At 37.5% G+C, this 21,534-nt stretch overlaps 1 protein-coding gene across 1 annotated transcript in view; it reads left to right on the top strand.

The window, feature by feature from the left end:
- Nucleotides 1-21,534, top strand: part of LOC126176786 (dedicator of cytokinesis protein 1) — a 475,112-nt gene that overhangs the window by 437,304 nt on the left and 16,274 nt on the right. The window contains exon 34 of the mRNA XM_049923958.1: nt 10,829-10,986. Within this exon, the coding sequence (XP_049779915.1) occupies nt 10,829-10,986 (158 nt within the window). The remainder of the gene's footprint in view (nt 1-10,828; nt 10,987-21,534) is intronic.

Genomic DNA, 21,534 nt, shown 5'->3' with positions numbered 1-21,534 from the left:
ATATTCATGAAGAGGCAAAGTTAGTTCTCTTTGCTGATGATACAAGTATAGTAATCACACCTGACAAACAAGAATTAACTGATGAAATTGTCAAAACTGTCTTTCAGAAAATTAATAAGTGGTTCCTTGTAAACGGACTCTCACTGAATTTTGATAAGACACAGTACATACAGTTCCGTACAGTGAGTGGTATGATGCCATTAATAAATATAGACCTTAATCAGAAGCATATAGCTAAGGTAGAATATTCCAAATTTTTAGGTGTGTCCATTGATGAGAGATTAAATTGGAAGAAACACATTGATGATCTGCTGAAACGTTGAGTTCAGCTACTTATGCAATAAGGGTCATTGCAAATTTTGGTGATAAACATCTTAGTAAATTAGCTTACTATGCCTATTTTCACTCGTTGCTTTCATATGGCATAATAGTTTGGGGTAATTCATCACTGAGGAATAAAGTATTTATTGCACAAAAGCGTGTAATCAAAATAATAGCTGGAGTCCACCCAAGATCATCCTGCAGACATTTATTTAAGGATCTAGGGATATTCACAGTAGCTTCTCAGTATATATACTCTCTTATGAAATATGGTATTAACAACCAAACCCAATTCAAAAGTAATAGCAGTGTGCATAACTACAATACTAGGAGAAAGGATGATCTTCACTATTCGAGATTAAATCTAACTTTGGCACGGAAAGGGGTGAATTATACTGGCACTAAAGTCTTTGGTCACTTACCAAATAGTATCAAAAGTCTGACAGATAACCAACAAGTATTTAAGAAGAAATTAAAAGACTTTCTGAGTGACAACTCCTTCTACTCCATAGAGGAATTTTTAGATATAAATTTAAAAAAAAAATTAAAAAAATAAAAAATAAAAATAAAAAAAACACAAAAAATGAAAAAGTTGTTATATTAACTTAAGTATGTTGTTAAATTAACTTAATTATGTCATGTATTGGAAAATTTGACTCGTTCCACATCATTACGAAATATCGTATTCATGATCCATGGAACTAGTATTAATCTAATATAATCTAATCTAATCTAATCTAGAGGCCATAAGTGACTTTGAAGTTTCTATCACTTGTAAATTAAGTTGCTGTGATTGTTAAATAGAAAATTTCTATCTTTTGAAACACAGATAAAGATACTTCTGCTTGCTCTTATTTTTTGGTATTCAACCTTCATTTGCAGATGAACCCAAAATGGATTATTCTTGTTCAACCTCATTTACATCTTTCTGTACATGACATCAGAATTCATTTTCTCGCGGTTCTATGAAACATTCTTCTACGTCTAGAATAATTCCTTTACACTGCAGTAATGTGTTTGTTGACTGAAACATTATAACAGATTAATACTGTATTCGAGATGCAGACTCAGTTTATGTCTCTCAGCTTTCACATGGTTTAGTTTTAATGTTAGAAAATATCATTCCTCAATGATGTTGCTATTTCTCTATAGGCAAATCATAAATAAGATATCGGCAAAGTTTTGGGTCATCTTAGCAGTTGCATATGTTTTACACATGCATCTTGGTTTTTGACTGTCTCATATCGTCACATACTGTTGAGGAATGTTTTCAAAACAGTATATTACTTCTTCACAAAGCATGCACTTTTTTGACTGCCTTACATCACCTTTGAATTAGAGCCTTTGTGCAGTGCAGTAAAATTCTACTCTAATGCACTTTAACCTCAGCTGTTAGAATTGTAGAATTGCCTTAAAATATCATTCTGGTTAAGAATTAAAGTATGCCAATGAAATAGCATTGTGCAAGGTCAAATACAGTGAACAGTTTAGTGCATCTGAGTTTGCATGGTGTGACATCAAGAACAAGAACAAGAAGAAAAAGATTTTTTTTTTAAAGTGGGAATGTGACCTTCCTGTTAAAGTTGTGTCTTAACACTCAGGTTTGAGATGATGGAGTCTTCTGTCATCTCTTGTAAAATCCTTGCAAGAATGGCAAATTTCTACTAATATCATACTGTGCTGAGGATTCTCTGCATACAGTTTGGTTTGTCTATTGGTGTCTGTCACTATATCAACCTCTCCAGAGGCCCTTTAGTACAGACCTTTTTCAAGTCTCCACTGTGTTGATATTTTGCTCATACATCCATCTTGATTTCCAGTGTCATTGATATATATTTCACAGTCACATATTTGACCTCCAACTGTGTAACACATTTTTCACTTTTTGATGAATGTTTCCCATCATCTCATTTCTATAAGTAACCACTCAATAACACTAGTGTTGTGGTGAACATCATAAAAAACAGCAGTTAGTGTTGCAGAGAGTTGTCACTCAAACATATGGGGATAGAGAATTTATACAGTAAAGATACCGGCGTGAATTCTACAATAAATTAAAATACAACATAAAACTGTGCATGCCCGGTGGAGTAACCTTCACAACTTTACCACTGAAATAAGAACACAAAATAAATTCATAAACTGTTTCAAAAATATTTATGAATGTTTACACTTCCAGTCACATTAATGAATAGATATACTAAAAGCTTTCTATGCTATATCTGACAGTGACTCAAGATAGTGAATGTATCTGGTTGATTCTCTGCTCTGTAACTTCGTTTCTTAATGTGGCACAAAACAAGCAACACAGGGTCCGTGTAACAGCAAACGCTGTTACCAAAAGCATTCAGGTTGACATTTTGATTTTTTAAGACTTTTTCACAGTGTCTTCGGTGTGCACCCCAGATTAGAAATCCACTCAAGCATCTATCTCAGTGCTTATATATGTGCATGTGTAAAATGCATGACCTACAGTACCTTAATATGTGAAACAGAAATTAATTCTATATAAATTTGGCCACCCTCTGCATAAAGAGCTCTGACATTGTGATTAACCGTTCCAGATTGTCTAACAAAAAATATTTTTTGTGAGCAACAAGGATAACTCTATGCCTAAATATATAATAAAAAAAGAACTGCATTATACATAAATTGAAATCTGCTGTTAAGATATTTAGTGAGATAGCAAAATAAATAAGTTCAATAGACTATTTAAATTCTCTTATATGGCACATATGAGCAGCTGGATATGCCAGAGATTTGTCTGTGTCATTAAAAGAATAAATGAATGGTAGCACAACTATTATATAAAATACTGAATTTGCATCTCATGTTACATACATGTAACTGCACAAAATATAATTACCTGAACTGGAACTTTTGAAATCATAATCCCTTCTTGCAGAGATCAGAAAGAAGATGAAAAGATAACAAAGAAGAATATTGGGAATTCTTTTTAATACTGTGAAAAGAACAGCACATCATTGCCCTATTCTTCTTCTTTTTTGTCTTTTTCTGCCGTATCTGACAACTAACTGTTTTTATGTATGTATTGTAATGTCTGCCTGGCTCGCCCCATCCATCAACCTTTTGTTTCTGCTGCACCATTTCATTAACACTACCAGAAGGTCCAGAGAGGCCAAAATGACCTTTTTTTTAAGTGATAACTATCTCTTACAGAATGATTGGAACGACATTTCCTTTTATCAGTTTTATTTATTTGAAATGTACTTTCAATATATTGAAAACCAGTGCATTTTGCACAAGTGACTTTTTTTTTTTTTTTTTTTTTTTTTTTCCAGGTTTCACCTTTAATGCCCAGAGTGGTCATATTAGCCTCTTTAGATGACACTATAGTTTTGTTCATTGGTGTGCATTACATTTATTCCATGTACTCCCAGTCTTCAGCTATTTTCCTTTTGATGCAATAATTAACTGTTGTTCATATTATTGTGATGTGAACAAACAACAATGGAATACCAAGTGCATGGCACTTATTCATAGACAACTATATAATCAAACATATAATATTTTGAAATGTACTTTATCAGAGGCACACAGATTACCAGGAAAGGACAGCTGGCCAATGTCCATGGAAGAAGTAGAACTATTTATTGCAGTAATTTATGCTCATGGTATGAGTGACTGCAGAGTTAGAGACCTCCACAGATATGGCCACACTCTTGGAGCATACCATATTATATGTAAACCATGAGCAGAAATAGATTCCTGAGGCTTGACAAGAAACCTATATGCTCTGTATATTTTGCGAAGGTTTCTGCTGATTGGAACGAATTCATACAAAACTTCACTCTATGTTACAAATCTGGATCTGATATAATAACTTACTATGAAAAAGATAATTGCTACTTATCATATAGCGGAGATGCTGAGTCAAAAATGAACAGGCACAACAAAGAGATTGTGAAACAAGTAAGCTTTCACACACACACACACACACACACACACACACACACACACAGAGAGAGAGAGAGAGAGAGAGAGAGAGAGAGAGAGAGTGTGTACTGCAGTCTGGCTGCTGAGGCCAGACTGCAGCCAAAGGCTGTTGTTGTTGCTGTTGTGTGTGTGTGTGTGTGTGTGTGTGTGTGTGTGTGTGTGTGTGTGTGAAGGGCTTTTTGGCTGTTACTTTTTTAACAGTCTTTTTGTTGTGCCTATCTGCGACTCAGCATCTACATCTACATACATCTTCATGGGTACTCTACAAATTACAAGTATCAGGTCAGTTACACTCTCTCCCTACTCCAAAAAGAGGATGGACAAGTGTAGTGTAGGCAGTCTCTTTAGTAGATCTGTTGCATCTTCTAAGTGTTCTGCCAATAGCACAGTCTTTGGTTCACCTTCCTCACAACATTTTCTGTGTGTTCTTTCCAATTTAAGTTGTTCATAATCGTAATGTTGTTGTGGTCTTCAGTCCTGAGACTGGTTTGATGCAACTCTCCATGCTACTCTGTCCTGTGCAAGCTTCTTCATCTCCCAGTACTTACTGCAACCTACGTCCTTCTGAATCTGCTTAGTGTATTCATCTCTTGGTCTCCCTCTATGATTTTTACCCTCCACACTGCCCTCCAATGCTAAATTTGTGATCCCTTGATGCCTCAGAACATGCCCTACCAACTAGTCCCTTCTTCTTGTCAAGTTGTGCCACAAACTCCTCTTCTCCCCAATTCTATTCAATACCTCCTCATTATTTATGCGATCTACCCATCTAATCTTCAGCATTCTTCTGTAGCACCACATTTTGAAAACTTCTATTCTCTTCTTGGTCAAACTATTTATCGTCCATGTTTCACTTCCATACATGGCTACACTCCATCCAAATTCTTTCAGAAACGACTTCGTGACACTTAAATCAATACTCGATGTTAACGAATTTCTCTTCTTCAGAAACACTTTTCTTGCCATTGCCAGTCTCCATTTTATATCCTCTCTACTTCGACCATCACCAGTTATTTTGCTCCCCAAATAGCAAAACTCCTTTACTACTTTGTGTCTCATTTCCTAATCTAATTCCCTCATCATCACCCGACTCAATTCGACTACATTCCATTATCCTCGTTTTGTTTTTGTTGATGTTCATCTTATATCCTCCTTTCAAGACACTATCCATTCCATTCAACTGCTCTTCCAAGACCTTTGCTGTCTCTGACAGAATTACAATGTCATCAGTGAACCTCAAAGTCTTTATTTCTTCTTCATGGATTTTAATACCTACTCCGAATTTTTCTTTTGTTTCCTTTACTGCTTGCTCAATATACAGATTGAATAGCAACGGGGATAGGCTACAACCCTGTCTCACTCCCTTCCCAACCACTGCTTCCCTTTCATGTCCCTTGACTCTTATAACTGCCATCTGCTTTCTGTACAAATTGTAAATAGCCTTTCGCTCCCTGTATTTTACCCCTGCCACCTTTAGAATTTGAAAGAGAGAATTCCAGTCAACATTGTCAAAAGCTTTCTCTAAGTCTACAAATGCTAGAAACGTAGGTTTGCCTTTCCTTAATCTTTCTTCTAAGATAAGTCGTAAGGTCAGTATTGCGTCACGTGTTCCAATATTTCTACGGAATCCAAATTGATCTTCCCCAAGGTTGGCTTCTACTAGTTTTTCCATTCGTCTGTAAAGAATCCGCGTTAGTATTTTGCAGCTGTGACTTATTAAGCTGATAGTTCGGTAATTTTCACGTCTGTCAACACCTGCTTTCATTGGGATTGGAATTATTATATTCTTCTTGAAGTCTGAGGGTATTTTGCCTGTCTCATACATCTTGCTCACCAGATGGTAGAGTTTTGTCAGAACTGGCTCTCCCAAGGCCGTCAGTAGTTCTAATGGAATGTTGTCTTCTCCTGGGGCCTTGTTTCGATTCAGATCGAATACCTTAGTATTTAATTGAATTTACAGCCTTGATATATATTCCCCATAGTACTCATGTGGATGACTTCACTCTTTTCATTATTTATGTTCAATTACCAATTATCACACCGTACAGATACCTTTTCTAAATCATTTTGCCATATGTTTTGATCTTCTGATGACTTTACTAGTGATAAACAACAGCATCATCTGCAAGCAACCTAAGATGGCTGGTCAGATTGTCTTGTAAATCGTGTATATACATAGGGAACATGAGAGGGTCTATAAAACTATCTTGTAGAATGCCGGAAATCACTTCTGTTCTACTCAATGACCATTTGTCATATACTACAAACTGTGACCTCTCTAGCAGGAAATCACGAATTCCGTCTCATAACTGAGACGATATTCCATAGTATGCAATTTGACTGCAAGCCGCTTATGTGGTACAGTGTCAAAAGTGTTCGTGAAATTAGAAATAGGGATTCAATTTGAAATCCCTTGTCAGTAGCACTCAACACTTTGTGTGAGTAAAGAGTTAGTTGTAATTCACATGAATTATGCTTTCTAAATGTGTGTTGACTGTTTTTTAATAGACCATTGTGTTAGAGGTAATTCATAATGTTTGAATGCAATATATGTTCCAAAATCCTGCTGCATATTGACGTTAATGATATGGTCCTCTTATTTAGTGGCTTACTCCTACTGCCTTTGTTGAATATTGATGTGACCTGTGCAACTTTCCAGTCTTTGGTTACGGATCTTTTGTAGAGCGAGTGATCGAGTATGATTGCTAAGTGTGGAGCTAGTGCAGTAATAAACTCTGAAAGTAACCTAACTGGGATGCAATTTGGACTGGAAGACTTGCTTTTTTTAAGTGATTTAAGTTGCTTCACTACTCTGAGGATATCTACTTCTAAGTTACTCATGTTGGTAGCTGTTGTTGATTTGGGTTCTGGAATATTTACTTTGTCTTCTTTGGTGAAGAAATTTTGGAAAGCTGTGTTCAGTAACTCTGCTTTGGCAGCACTGTTATCAATAGTATTTCCATTGCTATCATGCAGAGAAGGCATGACTGTGTCTTGCTGCTAGCATATTTTACATCTACTTGTATTTTCTGCCCTGTTTTGAGATGAAGTTTCACTGTGGAAACTATTATAAGCACCTCACATTGAAGTTGATGCTAAATTTTGAGCTTCTGTAAAAGAATTCCAGTCTTGGAGATTTGAATTCATTTAAATTTTGCTTGCTTTTATCATTGCTTCTGATGTAGTGTTCCAACCCATTCTGTGTGCCAAGGGGGATCAGTTCCATCATTTGTTAATTTATTTTATGTATGTCTCTCTATTGCTGTTCCTACTATTTATTTGAATTCAAGCAAAGTGTGGTCTACACTTACAGTTTTAATCTGTAAGGAGTGGAGATTGTCACTCAGGAAGGCGTCAAGTGAATACTTATGTGCTTTTGTGCATAGTTAAATTTTTCATTTATTTTTGCAAGATTTTGAAGTTAGAGTATTCATTCTTGCTGTGACGACCCTGTGTTCACTAATTCCTGTATCCACTTTGATGCTTGTAATTAGCTCAGGGTTATTTTGTTGCTAAGAGGTCAAGTGTGTTTTGACAACTGTTTACTCTTCGAGTGGGCTCGTGAACTAACTGCTTGAAATCATTTTTGTAGAATGCATTTACACAGATTTGCACAATATTTTATGTGAACCTCCGGATTTAAACATGTATTTTCACCAATATATTGAGGGTAAATTGAAGTCGCCATCAACTATAACTGTGTATGTCAATTACATGTTTGAAATTAGACACAAGTTTTCTTTGAATCTTTCAGCAATTGCATTATCTGAGTTGGGAAGTCATTAAAAGGATACAGTTATTATTTTATTATGTTTACCAAGAATGACCCATACAAACTCATAGGAACTATCTGTTTTAATTTTGCTACAATGTGAACTACTTCAACTCATCAAACACGCCACTGCCAACTGTGTTTAGCCTATCCTTTCTGAACACCATTGGAACCTCCACCAAAATTTCGGCTGAACTTGTCTCCAGCGTTATCCAGCTTTCAGTGGCTATAACAGTTTGAGCATAAGTGCTTTCAATTAGTGCTTGGAGCTCTAGTACTTTCCAAACACAGCCATGACATTTTACAACTGTCATACCAATAGTTCCTGGATCTATGTTCGTTCTTTGAGTATGAAGCCCTTTTTGTGTTTTCTCGAGACCCTCTAAACTAAAAAACCAACCAGTCCATGCCACACAGCCCCTTCTACCTATTTAGCAGAACCTGAAATCTAGCCACCCTATGATGCAATTCGAGGAATCTGCAACCTACACAGTAGCAGAACTGTTTGAGCCTTTTATTCAGACCCTCCACTCGGCTCTGTACCAGAGATCCGCAATCAGTCTTGTCAACTATGCTGGAAATGGTGAGCTCTGCTTTCATCTTGCAAGCAAGACTGGCAGCCTTCACCACTTCTTACAGCCCCTCAAAACCTGAGAGAATCTCTTCCACTATATGGTGAGTAGCAACTATCCTTTTCAGAATAAGTCATTGTTCCATCCTGAATCTGACATAATGATAGAGAAGCAACTTTTCCTAAGTAAAACTAGGTGCCTGTTCACACAGTTCATGGCTTCGGAGCCTGACAGGTATGGACAAAAGCACTGGTTAGCTCTAGGAGTTGATGGCTAGTATATTCTCAGTTGTTTCCCTTATCTTGGTAAGGATATTGTATGATCCCGTAGTGAAAGGATTTGAGAGTGTGTAGTGATGCGGCTTATGGAACCATTCCTATCCAAAGGGAGAAACGTTAATATAGATAATTTCTTCACTTCCCTCAAAGTTTCCAAGAAACTGAAAGAAAAATCAACTTCCAACATCGTAATAGTAAAAAGAGCAATAGGAGAAATGTCACATGCTCTGAAGTCTTTGAAGGCCCTGCTCTATTCAACAAAAATCATCAAACGTGATGATATTTCCTTGACAGTCTGTCAAGGAAAGGTAGAAAAAATGTGCTAGTGATGCATTTCCTTCATCCTACTGTTACTATAAATTTTAAATTAGAAAACACTCCACAAAGAGTGTAAGTTATTACAATGTGACAAAGTTAGGGGCCAGGAAATATTCAGTCATGACCTCCTCAAGAATATTTCCAGTACCATCCTACAATATTCTTGACCTAGTCTTTTATTCAGGGCTGTTACTGGAAAGGAGATCAGAAGAAGACATTTTATTCAGACACTTGCAAAGGAACTATGCACTGAATATGTGAAGAGTCGCTCACTAATTTGGACCACAATATTATAAAAGGATAGAAATGAAAATGAAGACAAAAAAGCACAGAAAAGTCATAAATGTCAAGTTCTTAAATCAAATGTTGTAGAACTAATTCCAAGTGAATTGTTTGTAAGAAGATGGCTTGGGGAAGTGCACAAAAAAAACTCAAAGCAAATTTGTCAATTGTGTAGAAGTAGGAACTAGCTAAAATTGCTCTAAGTATGAATAACTCAATATTTCAGAAAGTTCTGGTTGAAAATTAAAAGTTATTTTTGAATAAAGGAGATGACTCATTGAAAGTTAGAAGCACCGGGTTGTCGATAGGCACACAAACAAAAGGTACGGAGCTTGGCTAGCTTCTTCTTCTATCTGTAGGAAATATGTGCACGTAAACACACACACACACACACACACACACACACACACACACACACACACCACACACACACGCTACATGCATACACCTCTCTCCTTACATTATGCTCAGTTGACTGCCAGTCATATGCATGTTCTTTCTACAGCTGGAAAAATGCAGTGCATTCCAAACGCTAGCGAAGCTCCATATCTTTTATTTGTGTGCCTAACAACAATGCAGTGCTTCTGCCTTTTGGCAAATAGTCTCTTTAATTCCTAAATAATTCAATTTTTCTAAGCATTTAAAAGTAAGTAAACCACCTCACTTACTCTCGTCTGAGATTTGTGGGTTTCAGTGAAATAATAATAATAATAATAATAATAATAATAATAATAATAATTGATGTTATTTGTATTCTGTTGCATTTTATTCGCAATTTTGTATCTTAAATAGCATATAAATCATGTAAAAACATTAAAATATAATAATTGCATATAATTTTGAAATAATGATTCAGAACATAACTATTACATAGTATAGGTCAAAATGACCCCTCTGGGCGTTAAAGAAGACAATGAAAGACTGGGCATCCTAGTCTTAATTCTTTCCTTCACAGTACATGGTATTGGTGATAGTTTTATGAAGACTCTACTGAAAACAATATTTCTGTGAGTGAATGAGGGACTAAATGAATTAACAAACACTTAACAACTTTCATCCTCTTTTCAGTTTTTGCTTACAATTGGTAGTGAAACAATGATAATGAACATTGTGATTTATCAATTTTTTAATATTATTGTTAGCTCTCCTTCTATGTGTTACTCTGCTATGAATGAAAACTAGACTTGTCCTTGATGTGCTGGGTTTTATACTTTGCAAAAATGTTCTATTATTGAATTATCATGTTTAATAATGTTGTATTCTGTAATCATTGTTCTTTCTTTCTAAATGTTGTAAGTGGTATTTAATGCACGAATTTGTCACTGAAGGTACTACAGACTCCACAGCGAGTGAGGAGGACATGGTTCCGCCGCCTCTCCCAATGAAAGTACGCAACGAGCCAGATTATTGTAATCTCCCAGATACAGGAGAAGTTGAGTCTGAGACAAAACATACATTGCCATCTGTCCCACGTGTTGATCCAAAGGTATATAGTCTTACGGTTATACTGATTAATTGTCTTGTTCCCATAGTTCTCTAAGCAGGAATAATTATAAACATTCTTCATCTACTTGCCAAGCAGCGGCAAGAGAAGACACGTATAAAAATATTGAAATTTTTGAACTTTTGGAGCTACTGGCCCCTTCTTCTGGCAGAAGCGTTGCGGAGGAAGGAAGAGAGTTGAAGGGAAAGAACTGGTCAGGGTTAGGAAATGGAGCGAGTTCAGAAAAGCTGCCCAAAACCCTGGGTCAGTAGAGACTTACTGGATGGGATAAGAAGAGAAGGGCTGCACCAGATGAAATTTGAAAAGCTGAGAGCTTATGACCGAGTACCTAGTGGTGTCGAGGGCGCCGAGCACGAGAGGCTGTTACTGCATCTATCGAGCATGACAACCCCACAGCAGAGCCGAACAGCAACACCCGACAATCCACTGGACCAGGTTGTGGCAGGCTGTCCACACCCACGTACTCTCGTTACTTGGGGTACTTGGTGGTGAACAGCAAATTATCCACATGCCAGTGCCTCCATTTCATCCATCTCACAGATGCCCCTTTGTGCTTGCACTGCGCAGTCGTATCGATTCGTACGTGCACTGCTTGACGTGTGCCGTGAGGGACAGCTGCTGCGACCTTATACAATATATGCTGGCATTCCTGTTGTGACAACAGCCAGGGTCTTGTCATGCTGGATGAAATCTGACACCCAGATACTGTTTACTTACCCACCACCAGAACAAACGCAATCAGCTGGCTAAAGGGCACGATGCTGTATTACATTTTGCAAGCCGCATCTGAAAGTACTCTCGACGTGTAGTTCCGCCTGACGGTGACTCGTGAAGCGTTCTGCCACCACACATAGTACTGGACACAACTATCAAATTATTCAGGCACATTATTTGAGGATCCTCCTACCCACTGGGGCATAGAGAGCTTACTGGCAAAACACCGTGCGAGACTTGATAAGAGTGCAAAGCTAAGTGCATTATATGTGGTAGACATCTGAGGCGAGGGAGTGTGAAAAAATAGACAGGTGAGAAAATAAAAGCTGTAGGAAACTAAAAGGGAGTGGAGAAAGGAATAGTTACCAAGAAGAAATACAGAGACAAAATAAATTAATGAAACTAAAGTTCAGCAGGCTGGCGAGAACCGAGAACATGTAATGCCAGTTCCCAACTGAGAAGCTTCAACTTAGGAGTAAGCCTCTTGTCAGTCAGTATAATCCTGGTACTGACTGTATTAATCATCAACTTCAGCAGTGCTATGACTTCCTAAAATAGTGCCCTGAAAAGACACCCATTCTGGTTGACACCTAGCATAGCTTTTTGTCGCCCTCCCAATCTCTGCAGTAACCTTGTTAGACCCTATGCTCCTTCTGCCCCTACCCCTACCCCTGTGACTGTCCCCACTGTTAGACTTGCCCTATGCACCATTCTACCACCATCTATACCAGCCCTGTAACTCATAAAACATATACTATCTAAGGAAGAACCACCTGTGAAATGACATCTCCTGTATCAGCTATTATGTAAACACTGTTCGGCCTTTGACATCGGCGTGACTGCCGCCAAGTTATCAGTTGGGACAAATGGGCATAGGCAGAGGGGTATACCGGCAACACACAATATCTTCTTGGAGAGCATACTCTGCTGTATGACAGTAATGAATGACAGCAATGACCTCAGTGTCTGTTTGACCACACATACCGTCTAAATTCGTTCCACAGACACCAGTTTCTCAGAACTCTGCAGGTGGGAATGGGCATTACAATACGTCCTAAGTTCTCAACATCCACCTGGCCTTAATTTACAATAATTTCTTTGGTCTCAGCATATCTTCTCAGTAATTATTCCTTTCTTCACACCCTTTTAGTTTTCTATATCTTTTATTTTCTGACCTGTGTATCCCCTCCCCCCCCCCCCCCCTCTCCTCCTCTTCCTCCTCCTCCTCTTCTCCCATCTCTAATATGTACAATGCACTTAGCTTTCCACTCTTATTAGCTCATGTACAACATTTTGTCAGTAATCTCTGTGTTGTGTATTACCGTTCCTTCCACCTTTAAGTTTTTGCATTCCCCAACAATTGGTCTCTTTTTTTTTTTTCTCATACTATCTGGTAAGTCTCCCCTGACCTGGAGCTCTGGGCGACATTTTCAAATTCTCCCCATTTCCTAAACCTCACCAGTCCTTTTCCTTCACCTCTCTTCCATCCCCTTCAAACCTTCTGCCAGAAGAAGAGCCACTGGCTTTGAAAGCTTGCAAATTTCAACCGCCTTTGTATGTTTTCTCCTGCTACTACTTGGTGAGTATATTTTTTTATCTATCCAATTACATTATATTTTCAAAAATTATTTTTTGGTGATCTATAAAGATTGTTAGCGATATTGATAACAGAAGAGGAGCATCCACTTACCAGTACAAAATGGAAACAATTGTAGCATGAATGGGGTAACAAAAAAATGTAAGTCCCTAGCTATCAGTACTTTTCTCAGTATTTCTAGAGTTATTTCATCATATTAGATGCTAGATTAAGAAAAGGCAAACCTACGTTTCTACCATTTGTAGACTTAGAGAAAGCTTTTGACAATGTTGACTGGAATACTCTCAAATTCTAAAGGTGGCAGGAGTAAAATACAGGGAGCGAAAGGCTATTTACAATTTGTACAGAAACCAGATGGCAGTTATAAGAGTCAAGGGACATGAAAGGGAAGCAGTGGTTGGGAAGGGAGTGTGACAGCGTTGTAGCCTCTTCCCGATGTTATTCAATCTGTATATTGAGCAAGCAGTAAAGGAAACAAAAGAAAAATTCGGAGTAGGTATTAAAATCCATGGAGAAGAAATAAAAACATTGAGGTTCACCGATGACATTGTAATTCTGTCAGAGACAGGAAAGGACCTGGAAGAGCAGCTGAACAGAATGGACAGTGTCTTGAAAGGAGGATATAAGATGAACATCAACAAAAGCAAAACGAGGATAATGGAATGTAGTCTAATTAAATCGGGTGATGATGCTGAGGGAATTGGATTAGGAAATGAGACACTTAAAGTAGTAAAGGAGTTTTGATATTTGGGGAGCAAAATAACTGATGATGGTCGAAGTAGAGAGGATATAAAATGTATACTAGCAATGGCAAGGAAAGCGTTTCTGAAGAAGAGAAATTTGTTAACATCGAGTATTGATTTAAGTGTCAGGAAGTCATTTCTGAAAGTATTTGTATGGAGTGTAGCCATGTATGGAAGTGAAACATGGACAATAAGTAGTTTGGACAAGAAGAGAATAGAAGCTTTCGAAATGTGGTGCTACAGAAGAATGTTGACGATTAGATGGGTAGATCACATAACTAATGAGGAGGTATTGAATATGATAGGGGAGAAGAGAAGTTTGTGGCACAACTTGACTAGAAGAAGGGATTGGTTGGTAGGACATGTTCTGAGGCATCAAGGGATCACCAATTTAGTATAGGAGGGCAGCATGGAGGGTAAAAATCATAGAGGGAGACCAAGAGATGAATACACCAATCAGATTCAGAAGGATGTAGGTTGCAGTAAGTACTGGGAGATGAAGAAGCTTGCACAGGATAGAGTAGCATGGAGGGCTGCATCAAACCAGTCTCAGGACTGAAGACCACAACAAAAACAACTGGTGGGCATCAAGAAACCAAAGGATGTAGATATTGAAGTTTCTTGAAACCCTAGACCAGCAGACACTTAATGTACAAGAAATGAATAGGTCTAACGATAGACAGACAACATTCAAAATCAGAATTCTCTTATGTTGTGATATTTTTCAGCTTAAAGGTGAGAGATACTCAAAAATGTAGTAAATATGAAAGAAATAAAATATTAATATTATTGCAAATGAAAGAGTATTAGGTGATAATTTGAGAAAGACACAAAGACGGAAACAAAAATAACAGAAATAACAAAGAGAAAAGGTAATTAGAAGGAAAGAGTAATTCTACACAAGCATCAAACATCAAATGAGGTAATAAGAGTATGAATAGAGGCAGTTAGCGAGAACAACAATGTAGTATGTAAGTTTGGAAAAGAAGGAAGGAATTTTGTGGAATGAAAATCAGAGAGGAGGAAACTGGCATTAACAAAAGCATGATGGAGAGTTAGTGTTTATCTCGAGGATTCAAAAGTGCTAATTGAGGGATGGTGGATCTAGATTATGTCATTGGTGAAACAGATACACAAATACTTGCTGTTATGTTTTACAAAACATTTAACAACAGGATGTTGGTAGATCAAGTGTCCTTATGGCAAACAGTCCATCTCATTTACCACATAGTCTGCTGCCACTAATGACAAAAATTAATTTGGGCATCATGTTTTCACTCAGAATGGATGGCCACAGACAATTTGTTTCATATCTTTTCTTTCCTATGACTTCCTCTCAACTGTTTGCTGCTTCTTCCTTTCTTCTTTGTCACTGCCCATATTTGTTTCACCAATGCCACCCACAACTACTCATTATTGTCTCATTGATGCTTCTATTTCAAGTCTGTACTTCCCTTTTTTCTGACATGCTGACTGCTTCTTGCAACTTATTAAAGTTTTCTTGCTGGAATTAAATTATTCATGCTTTTTAATCTGCTCTGCTGTCTGTCTCCCTACTTATATAGTTCATAAATAATCATATTTCCTCTTGCAATTTTCTTTCATTTTAGAACCAAAGATTTTGGAATCTAGAATGTTTGGTACCTTTTATTTTGTTGTATGTTTTCTAACACCTTTGTCAGTGTTGTTTAATTTTTATTTTAGCAAATTAAAGAACTTGTACTCTTTAAAATCTGATTCTACACTACTCTACCTTACCTGCTAAATGACTGGGCACATTTTCAAATTAACAAATAAATAGAACAAAGAAATTCTCCACATATAACTTGGACAGTGATTAATGGGTTGTAATTGATCAAAAAGAAAATTTAGTCAACTACAGGGCTATTACAAATGATTGAAGCGATTTCATAAATTCACTGTAGCTCCATTCATTGACATATGGTCACGACACACTACAGATACGTAGAAAAACTCATAAAGATTTGTTCGGCTGAAGCCGCACTTCAGGTTTCTGGCTCGAGAGCGCAGTGAGACAAAATGGCAACAGGAGTCGAGAAAGCGTATGTCGTGCTTGAAATGCACTCACATCAGTCAGTCATAACAGTGCAACGACACTTCAGGACGAAGTTCAACAAAGATCCACCAACTGCTAACTCCATTCGGTGATGGTATGCGCAGTTTAAAGCTTCTGGATGCCTCTGTAACGGGAAATCAACGGGTCGGCCTGCAGTGAGCGAAGAAACGGTTGAACGCGTGCGGGCAAGTTTCACGCGTAGCCCACGGAAGTCAACGAATAAAGCAAGCAGGAAGCTAAATGTACCACAGCCGACGGTTTGGAAAATCTTACGGAAAAGGCTAAAGCAGAAGCCTTACCGTTTACAATTGCTACAAGCCCTGACACCCGATGACAAAGTCAAACGCTTTGAATTTTCGGCGCGGTTGCAACAGCTCATGGAAAAGGATGCGTTCAGTGCGAAACTTGTTTTCAGTGATGAAGCAACATTTTTTCTTAATGGTGAAGTGAACAGACACAATGTGCGAATCTGGGTGATAGAGAATCCTCACGCATTCGTGCAGAAAATTCGCAATTTACCAAAAGTTAACGTGTTTTGTGCAATCTCACGGTTTAAAGTTTACGGCCCCTTTTTCTTCTGCGAAAAAAACGTTATAGGACACGTGTATCTGGACATGCTGTAAAATTGGCTCATGCCACAACTGGAGACCGACAGCGCCGACTTCATCTTTCAACAGGATGGTGCTCCACCGCACTTCCATCATGATGTTCGGCATTTCTTAAACAGGAGATTGGAAAACCGATGGATCGGTCGTGGTGGAGATCATGATCAGCAATTCATGTCATGGCCTCCACGCTCTCCCGACTTAACCCCATGCGATTTCTTTCTGTGGGGTTATGTGAAAGATTCAGTGTTTAAACCTCCTCTACCAAGAAACGTGCCAGAACTGCGAGCTCGCATCAACGATGCTTTGGAACTCATTGATGGGGACATGCTGCGCCGAGTGTGGGAGGAACTTGATTATCGGCTTGATGTCTGTCGAATCACCAAAGGGGCACATATCGAACATTTGTGAATGGCTAAAAAAACTTTTTGAGTTTTTGTATGTGTGTGCAAAGCATTGTGAAAAAGTCTCAAATAATAAAGTTATTGTAGAGCTGTGAAATCGCTTCAATCATTTGTAATAACCCTGTATTGCCTTTCAGCTTATGAAAACTCCATGAATAATAATATGTATCAATAAATTGGTCAGAAATAGCTTCATTAGAACATCTTAGCCTGTTTAATTTATGGAAGAGTCTAAATGACGTGACTATTCAGTTGGTTCTATGGCCATGAAAACATTTATTTGTTTATCCATCTGTAGACATTGTATGGATGTTGTCAACACATAAATAAATAAAACACAAGCATATAGATACTTAATTGTACACAATTACACACATAAATAGATACATACGTTTCTTGCCTTACTGAGTTACCCATTCGTACATATTGTAAAATGCCTCTTTATTGCAGTTATTAATCATTAGCATAATTGTCAACAAAATTTACTCATCATTTTGGATAATCCTTTATGGTATAAAAACACTTTTCTAACAAATAATTTTTAGGGTATTCCTGAAGGCATGTATTTCAATTTTGTCTTTGATGTCTTGAGATAGTTTATTACACAGTTCAGTTCCATTATACAGCACACTATTTTGGGTTTTTGTTTTGTTTTTTTCTATTGATATATACATCTACATCCATGATTCCAGTTTCGTATTGTTCGTGAAAAGAAAGATTGTCGGTATGCCTCTGTGTGGGCTCTAATCTCTCTGATTTTATCCTCATGGTCTCTTCGTGAGATATACATAGGAGGGAGCAATATACTGCTTGACTCCTCGGTGAAGATATGTTCTCGAAACTTTAACAAAAGCCTGTACTGAGCTACTGTGCATCTTTCTTGCGGTCTCTCCCACTGGAGTTTTTCTATCATCTCCGTAATGCTTTCGCAATTACTAAATGATCCTGTAACGAAGCGTGCTACTCTCCATGGGATCTTCTCTATCTCTTCTATCAACCCTATCTGGTACGGATCCTACACTGCTGAGCAGTATTCAAGCAGTGGGCGAACAAGTGTACTGTAACCTACTTCCTTTGTTTTTGGACTGCGTTTCCTTAGGATTCTTCCAATGAATCTCTGTCTGGCATCTGCTTTACCAACGATTAATTTTATATGGTCATTCCATTTTAAATCACTCCTAATGCGTACTCCCAGATAATTTATGGAATTAACTGCTCCAGCTGCTGACCTGCTATATTGTAGCTAAATGATAAATGATCTTTCTTTCTGTGTATTCGCAGCACATTACACTTGTCTACATTGAGATTCAGTTGCCATTCCTTGCACCATGCGTCAGTTCGTTGCAGATCCTCCTGCATTTCAGTACAATTTTCCATTGTTACAACCTCTCGATGTACTACAGCATCATCGGCATAAAGCCTCAGTGAACATTTGATGTTATCCACAAAGTCATTTATATATATTGTGAACAGCAATGGTCCTACGACACTCCCCTGCGGCACACCTGAAATCACTCTTACTTCGGAAGATTTCTCTCCATTGAGAATGAGATGCTGCGTTCTGTTATCTAGGAACAGAATTGGTCGTATAGTCCATATGCTCTTACTTTGTTCATTAAATGACTGTGGGAAACTATCAAATGCCTTGCGGAAGTCAAGAAACACGGCATCTACCTGGGAACCCGTGTCTATGGCCCTCTGAGTCTCAGGATGGATAGCATGAGCTGGGTTTCACATGATCATCTTTTTCGAAACCCATGCTGATTCCTACAGAGTAGATTTCTAGTCTCCAGAAAAGTCATTATACTCGAACATAATACGTGTTCCAAAATTCTACAACTGATGAGATGCAAATGGTAGCTGGATCTGGTTCCATGTTCGTGTAGAGACCTGTTCATGGGATTCTGATCAATGTCTTTTTTAGTGTGGATCACTGTTTGAAAAATGTACTCACATGGAATGGTCAAGATTCCCATAGCTTTAAACAACTCAGTGCAGTGAGTTCTCATGCTACTTTTTATCATAATTTGTACAGTCCTTTTTTTATAGCTTAAATATTGTTTGTATGTTCTGCTCATTTGTTCCCCAGTACTTTATCCCATAACTCATCACACAATGAACATATGCAAAATATGTTGTGCATGAGCTATTCTAAGTGCAAAACATGCTGAAGCTATTCATTTCCCAAGGGCAGTAACATGCTCGATCCATTTTAGTCGTGCGTCAGCGTGCATCTCTAGAAGTTTTGTTTGTGATACACATACTGTGAATTCATCTTTCACTTTTAAAGAATTGTTTTTGACTTTTCTGCTTATGTGGAAACTAATACTTTTTACATATAAAGTTAATTTATTGTTGCCTACCCATTTACATACATGCAAGAGTGTTTCTTCAGCTTTGTCCTTTAGTACACTTGGTGATGCTTCACTGATTAGAATTTTGCTGTCACCAGCAAACAATACTGTTTCACCGTGTTTAACACTCTGTGGAAAATCATTGATATATATCAAGGAGAGTATTGGGTCAAGCACACTTCTTTGGGGGAGTCCCAATATTAACGTATTCAGGGTCAGAAAGGTGTTTTATGGTATGCTTGGAGTTTGTTTGAGAGATCTCTAACCATTGCACTCTGTTTTTTAGATATGAACAAAACCAGTTATTTGATACCCCTCTCATACCTGGAGCTTCCAGTTTATTTAACAGAACTGTGTGGTCTAGTGTATTGCAGTTATTGCTGAAGTAAAGGGAGATGCCTGTTATATGATCTCCTTTATCTAGTGCTTCCAGAACAACATTTGTAAAATGAGCTATAGCTGATTGTGTGCTTTTACCAGACCTGAACCCAAACTGTTCTTTACACAGAAGATAATACTTTGTTAGATACCCCATGAGGGGTAATGTTCATTATGGTTTCCATTACTTTTGAAAATGAGGGCCTATAATGTTCTATATTTTCGAGGTCTCGTTTTGTATGTAGGGGCAGGAACTTTGCGTGCTTTAATGCCTCTGGGAAGCAACTTGTGGTGAATGATTCATTTATAATGTGCGCTAAAGGATCTCCAATACTGTCTATACAGTCCTTCAGCAAGCATACTGGCACGCACTTCTTCTATACCTGCTGAGGTTATATGTTTTGGATTCCAAACAACATTGTTTATTTCTTCTAAAGTGGTGGGTCACAGCATACAGGCTCTGTTTTGGCAAATTTGTGTTGTAGCTTAGTAGCTATGTTGCTGAAATATTGATTTGCAAAAAGTATGCAATTTTTTTGGGATCATGTATTGTGGTACCATTGCACTGTAATTGTATGTTTACCTGTTTTGTCTTTTTTCTATTTTTCTCCTTTTTAGTGACTCTTCAGGCTGTTTCTATTTTATTTTCTGCCTTTTCTATAATTTTGTCATTTTGAGATCTTTTTGCTGTTAATAAAATTTTGTTATATGTGTTTGTATATGTTTGGTAGTATTTCTGAAATGCAGGGCCATTTCAGTTGTTTTTTTTACTCTATAATTAGATCAGTGCCTCCATGTAACCAAGAATAGTTCAAAATCATTTAACATACAAGAAGAGCACTTCTTACGCATTGGAACAGAAGTAACTGTTCCCCTTCTATTGAGATTGTACTTAAAGAGGTTTTCAGTTATGTATTATATGAGTACTGCCAATGTTTGATGTTCATTAGAAGTACATAAATAGCTATTTAAGTGTAAACACACTCAGTTCCTGGAATGTAGGTGAAGTATTTTTGTCGTATAGTGTCACACAATAATGTCTATGTACATAAAGGACAGTCAAATGAAAATCAAGCGATAGCGATTCGAGGCAGGCAAGGGCACTATCCTCGTTATAATCAATCAAAATGATTATATAAATAAAGTACAAGACTTTTCACAACTAACATAAATCAAATTCCTAGAGATCCTACCAACAAATATGCATCAAAGACAAAAAAAGTTAATACAGGGTGTATACGACCCGGGACAACCGGGAGATCCGGGAAAAACCCGGGAATTTTTTCATCCGGGAGAAAAGCGGGAAAAACCGGGGAATATTTTAGAATTCCGGGAATTTTTCATTGTTTTCAGTTAAATTTTTGTAGTTTTGACTGCTAAGAACTGATACTCTAACAAAGAATATTACTGTATCTCACTACTGCCGAATAATACTTCAGTAATAAAACATGAACGAGTGAAAACATGATAATAAAACTTAAAACTGCAAAATAAATGCGCCATATACTGCAACAAAACATAGTGCTCATACAAGCGTCTGCCAACAGCAAAATTTGTCAAGGGTTTTAGGAAGAATATACAATGATTCGTAACAACAAATTGCCTCCGATGAGCGTGACGTCACAACTTTTTACATAAGATTTGTTTTAGCTGTTACA

The sequence above is a fragment of the Schistocerca cancellata genome, chromosome 3, assembly GCF_023864275.1.
Source record: "Schistocerca cancellata isolate TAMUIC-IGC-003103 chromosome 3, iqSchCanc2.1, whole genome shotgun sequence".
In the NCBI taxonomy this organism is placed as follows: domain Eukaryota; kingdom Metazoa; phylum Arthropoda; class Insecta; order Orthoptera; family Acrididae; genus Schistocerca; species Schistocerca cancellata.
Note: the sequence above shows the minus strand (reverse complement) of the source record. Positions and strands in the feature narration are given on the sequence as shown.